Genomic DNA, 6260 nt, shown 5'->3' with positions numbered 1-6260 from the left:
GTAAAAATTATTTATCAACAAAAAATGATTATCATTATGTTAAGTCTACTTTCTAAAAAACGTAAAAAATGACGTTTAAAAATAATTATGTCTAAGGCGTTTCATAACGCATCGGCGCCTCTGGATGTTACTATAATTTAATTTGTGATTTTCTTAGAAGTAGATAATTGATATTATGAATAATACAATTATAACATAATATATTTATATATGTATTAATATTTATTATTATGTATATAAATTCTTCTATTTACATAGCACATTTTAGCCGATAAGATTAAAATATTAAAGCCGGCGGCGGAAACCGGTGCAGGGGCCTCAGTCTGTATAGCAACGCAGTGACGCAACGTTGCGAAACGTTTGTGATTGTGTATAATGTGTTTAATAATAGTAATAATATTGTAGTTGTGCGCGGGAATATTCCCGTACGGACGGCCCACTGTTCTGTGATACGGCGACCACCGCACCGTAAAAAAATAACAACAAAAACCAAAACTGTCCGAAAGTGGACGGGTGTTGTGAATAATCTTAGTGTGATTATGATTACAGAATTAATAATAATAATAATTTTTATAATATTATTACATCAACAATCAACTATACACCGTTTACCTGGTATTATATTACTACACACAATATTATACGTCTTTTTCGTCGACTGTATCAGAAACCATTAAACCAAACGGATCGACATTCGACAATCGTTATTCGTTTCGATCGATTAAACCGTCCGAATTGTGGCCAAACGCAGTTTCGTGTTCTATGAGTGTTATTTTTCTCGGCATCGCTTCCGTCGAGTCCCAGAACTTCCGGTACGCCGATAGTCCAACCGACAACGTTTGTGTTTTAGTGATTTCTTCCGACGGCCATGTAATCTGTGAAGTCTCCAGTACCTATTTTTGTAATTCTATGTAAGTAAACGATCATATTCGTTGTCAATAGTAGTAATAATAATAGAAAATTATGCGAACGGCGAATGACTTGTAGCTAAAAGAGTAATTGGAATTCAAATCGTGTTTTCCATTGACGGTGGTTCATAGAATATCAATTATAATGTAACATAATGGTGTGCCTGACAATCGTGGCGTGTATCATAAAAAAATTGTGTTTCTCAAACAATTTTAGATGACTTACCTACCCCTCATAGTACTATAAAATGTACTATTTTTTCATCTATCAATACCCACCCACCCATATTTAAGGTGTTGCCCGAGCAACACTTGGACCCTATTTTACACGTCACTGACGATTATCAAACCGATTACACATTACCTATACCTAGTATTCTTTTGTTATTGCAATCCTAAAGATTGAATTTAATTATTAAACACCCTAATAAAAATTTGAAAGCAACCCCCTTATAATTATTTCATTTCACAGGAAGAATGTCGTCGATGCATGAACAAAAACCTTCAATTAACAATGTTTTGGATTTGTTGGCTCAACAGTTTATCGTGATTTCTGGTCAGTATACATATTATACATCTTAACATTATTGAACTATTTGTATGTTATGACAACACATACAAAGTTACATACTATCTCATGTGATGCTTGTATTATTTTTGGGTTCAAAATAAGCATTTTTTTATTTTTACATGTAATGTCAATCAGGTTATCTGTAGGTGCATGTTAATATTTTATTTACCAAATGAAATTATATGAAATTTTTTATTGTATTGGTAGGTAAACCCACCTAATTAAATGATATCCATATCTACTACAGATATTTTAAAAAAGCCTTGTACCAAATTTTGTTTTAATCTTAATCTCTCCCCTGTACTTACAGGTACTACATACCTTTAATTAAATCAAAAATATATAGAAAGTAAATAAATTAAAATTCTAATTCTAAATGTTTAAAAAAAAAAATTGTTAATGTAATTATTAAAAATATCAAAAATTATTCATCTTACCTCAATTTGTGTTGGGTAATGCATTTTTTCATAATTTTATACTATAACAGAACTTAATATTGTATTTTTAATGTCTTCAGGAATATATTGTTAATATTTAATTTAATTGAGATAATTGTTTATTTGATAATTCGTTATCATGCAAATCATTGATTTTTCATGCTAATTTTATTAATTAAAAGCTACCTAAAAATAATTTAATGAAGTACCTAATTATATTTTTAATGTATTCAATACCTATCTCATTATTATTATTATTTTTTAATTTTCAATCTTTCAAAGTGTTTAGTTACTATTTTAAATGCAGTTTATTCTTGACCTAACGTCATAATGGTTTATTAAAATGATTCATATTATTAGATCTATTTACCTAATATTAAAAATAATTGTAATATATTTACTATAGTAAATTTTTTTATTCTAGGTGGTAAAACTAGAGAGGGTTATTCTATTATATCATTTCCTGATAGTGGAAATTTTGTTGATTTACCTGACGAAGGCTATGAAAAATTAATATCTTATATTACTTCAGTTCCGTCGTATGTATTTTTTTCTGATTTTATATCTAAGATTTAACTAATACATCTTTTTGTTTTTAGATTGCAGGAAGCTGATTTAGGTTTTGTCATTGTTATTGATAGACGTAATGACAAATGGAGTTCAGTTCGATGTGTTCTCTTACGTTTAGCAGTAAGTTACAAGTTATTTTACTGTATTTAATATTTCTAATATTAAATAATATGTCAATTAGTTACATCTATGTACTTATAATGACATAGTTTAAAATAGTGTGCAATAATCAAAGTAATTAAAATTCATCAATTTCTAAGTTAAGTTACTGTTTTCATAAGGAAAATTAGTTTAAATTTATGTGTGCATTTTGACATTAAGTTACAAATTCAAATATTATCAAAATAATATGGTTTTTATGTTGCTAAATATGCCATAAATAAATATTTATTATTAATTTAGTATTTATCTAACATTTTTAATAATATTATTATCTATTATATTTGTATCTACATTTAAGTATGAGTTATAACTTATAACTCTTCCCAATCAAATTAAATGCAAATAGTTCTTCTTCTATTTCATTATCATCAGAATAGAATGATTAATAAAAATGAGAATGAATACTAAATTATTTACAAATATGCACTAATAGCATATCTTTGAGCATAATATTATAAGTAATGTACTGTTTAAATTACAATAAAAATTAAATGACTGGTCATTTGCACACTAACCATGCATTTGTTGTCTCCGTCTTACGCATCTACGATACAACAAATTTTCATTCACTAGTTTCTTTAGTGTGCTGTTAGTTTTCATAATAGAGTGAATACTATATATATCACTATTATCAAACTTTTAAGTAAGAACATATCTATGCTTAAGAGTCAGAATTTTTCAATATATTAATTTTCATGCGAGATATAAACATTTTTAATTTGTAATATTTCACATAGACATATTTTGCTTGAAAATAAAAATATTGAATAAAAGCCGACACTTAATCACAGATAATATTCTTACCTACAAGTTTGATAAGAGGTAAATTTACTCTAATATCAAAACTAATAGCACACTATTGAAATTAGTGAATGGAAATGTGTTATGTTGTAGGTCTGTAATATATTTATTCAAAGTTTAATATTTTTCAATATCATTAAATATTATATTTATAACAATCTAAAAATATGAAAAATTGTTTTATTTATTAGTTATTTAATTATTTGTTAATATGTGTACATTGTACACTTATTCTAAATCACACAAGATAATTAAAATGTAAATATTACTTGTATTTTCACTTATTCTCCAATTTTTTTTTTCACAATATTTAATTAAATCAAAATTTAAAAAAAATAAATATGCGTCTATTTAATTAATTTAAGAATTAAAATGAGTAAAAAAATTTAAAAAGTTAAATAAAATATAAGATCAGTAATAGGTATGATTAAGTATCTAACTGATCTTGCCAATTCACTTCATAAAAACAACGAATGTAAAGTTTGATATTTTTAGCATCCGAGTGGGACGGTATTGTAGTAATTCTCCCCACTAAGTTTAAAAAGTGCACAATTTTATTTATATTCTTACACTCATTCAAATTGTATAGAAATGTATCCTAATCTCTGATAAATAGTTGTCTTATTAGTTATTTTAGGCTCAACATAGTAAACATTTAAGCAAATATATGGTTGTAAAAACTTACTATTGGAATTTAATCTAAAATATAATTTGTCAGTCTAAAATTAACTTAAAATATTGCTTTAATGTTTAAAAAAATCCATAAGATTGATTATATAATGTTTGTTGAACATTTTGACAGGAATTCTTCCCTGGGCTTATACACATAGTTTACGTCATCCGGCCAAATGGTTTTTTACAGAAAGCTATATCAGAAGTGAGCAATAAGTTCTTTAAAGAGGAATTTAAATTTAAAGTTGTTATATGCAGTGTCATTGAGGAGTTACATGATTATGTAGAGAACACTGAACTTACTGTTGAGCTTAGTGGCACTTTGCCGTATTTTCATCAGCACTGGATACAACAAAGAATGGTAATGTTTATATATAAAAAATAAACTTAATTTTGTTGTGTGGTTAATTTTATTAATATTATAAATTATAATTGAACATTTTGTAAAAAAATATTTTTTTTCTAAGGCGTTAGAAAATTTTTCAAATGAAACCAACGAGGTTTCTTCAATGCTAAATGAATTCACAGAACGTCTAGCAAATGATACAGTTGATTTACCGGACACTAAAGAACAATCTGCTGATCTATTATGTCGTCATGCAGTTGAATATGGGAGATTGAAAAAATGTTTTGCAGAAGCTGTTAAAAAAGGGGAAACTTTGTTGAGTGATTTCAAACAAGATACTGACACTTACCATGGTACAATACCATCAACAGTTACTAATGTCGCTGCATTGGAAAGGTAATTAAATTATATTTCATTCCCTAATCCCTACATCTTACAAATAGAGGTTATTATACTTTTTCCTGAAGACAATTAACACAATAAATAGTTAGTTTCTTGTATTGAGACTTGAGTTTAATTAATAAACTAGTATGTCTTATGTCTTAATGATAACACTCCATAATATAGAATTATCTGTTCAGTTTGTTATTTTACTTGAATTTTCTTTGTTTCCAGTATCTACCTGAAAATTATTTTCTTATTTATTTATTTTTGTTTAGAACTAAATTTTCTCAAAACCTTCTTTTTACTTCTGTTAAAGAGTTTTGAGAGATTTTTTTTTTGTATTTGGTTTTCTGTACATAAATATTAAATAATTACTATTGTTCATTAAAAACTGTTATAATATTCATTCTGAAATGTTGATATTTGAACTCTTATATATTTTGTACAACCTATGTTTCAAATACGATAAGTATTTTATTTGACTATATATATTATGCCAGTTGAGATTGAATTTTAATCATATTTTAAAGCATTAATAGGTGATATTAATACACCTATCTGTAACAAGATATTTCATATTTCTTTTCAAATATATAATTTGTATATGAAATTACTCTTGTCTATGAATTTCTATAAGTTATTATTTACCGACTAAAATAGTATACTGTATCAGAATTAAAATAACATACTTATAATTTATTTTGTTTATGTTTTTATATTTGACTCTAATACATTTTTTTAAATTTAAAATTCTTATTTTCCATTTTTTCTATTATTAGAGAAGTGATGATTTCACGGTTTAGGTAATTACTAATTACTATTAAACTTGCTATTATATAATTTGCTTACAACAATAATCTTTTTATTAAATTAATGTTTAATACAATACAATATCTTTACTCGTCAGTACACTATTTATTTTCCCTCTGACATATTCACAACATAGTAAATTTATGTTCAGCAGAACCAATTGCATGTTGTTAGCTGTGACATATTATATAAGAGTGAATCAATCTATATCATCAAATTTAAGTTCTGAACATTATCTGTAATCTTACGCTGGCTTTTTTTACAATATTTCAATGTTTCTGGGATGTATCAGCATTTTACATTATAATACATTATAATAATTTATTAAAGGAGCACACAACACAAAAAAAAAAAATATTTAAATTATTTTGAAATGTTAAATTATTGTAATTATGGCTATATAAAATGATTTGGTGAAAATCCTATATAAAAAAAATGATTACTTTAATAGATATTAAGAAATGTAAAATAGCCACGTGACGTCATTGGGCCCTACTCATCGTAATTGCCTATCTTATACGTGTAAAAGTTCCTCGCTTCTCACAACGATTTACCCTCCCAAACATTTTATTTTTGAAATTTAATTTACGTATAAATGT

General features: G+C 26.0%; 1 protein-coding gene and 1 long non-coding RNA gene across 2 annotated transcripts in view; one reads left to right on the top strand and one right to left on the bottom strand.

The window, feature by feature from the left end:
- Positions 1-551: 551 nt before the first annotated feature.
- Positions 552-4134, bottom strand: LOC115033718. The gene is made up of 2 exons (XR_003839019.1): positions 3719-4134; positions 552-893 (listed from the first exon to the last, which is right to left on the bottom strand). It is a non-coding gene; the product is annotated as an uncharacterized LOC115033718 (long non-coding RNA).
- LOC100160195 (guanine nucleotide exchange factor DBS) overlaps positions 778-6260 on the top strand; it is a 13621-nt gene continuing 8138 nt past the window's right edge. Inside the window, exons 1-6 of the mRNA XM_001950838.5 lie at positions 778-911; positions 1381-1464; positions 2341-2455; positions 2516-2606; positions 4252-4482; positions 4589-4863. Coding sequence (XP_001950873.2) covers positions 1386-1464; positions 2341-2455; positions 2516-2606; positions 4252-4482; positions 4589-4863 — 791 coding nt within the window. The 5' untranslated portion in view covers positions 778-911; positions 1381-1385. The remainder of the gene's footprint in view (positions 912-1380; positions 1465-2340; positions 2456-2515; positions 2607-4251; positions 4483-4588; positions 4864-6260) is intronic.

This window comes from Acyrthosiphon pisum, chromosome A1 (genome assembly GCF_005508785.2).
Source record: "Acyrthosiphon pisum isolate AL4f chromosome A1, pea_aphid_22Mar2018_4r6ur, whole genome shotgun sequence".
Taxonomy (NCBI): Eukaryota; Metazoa; Arthropoda; class Insecta; order Hemiptera; family Aphididae; genus Acyrthosiphon; species Acyrthosiphon pisum.
Note: the sequence above shows the minus strand (reverse complement) of the source record. Positions and strands in the feature narration are given on the sequence as shown.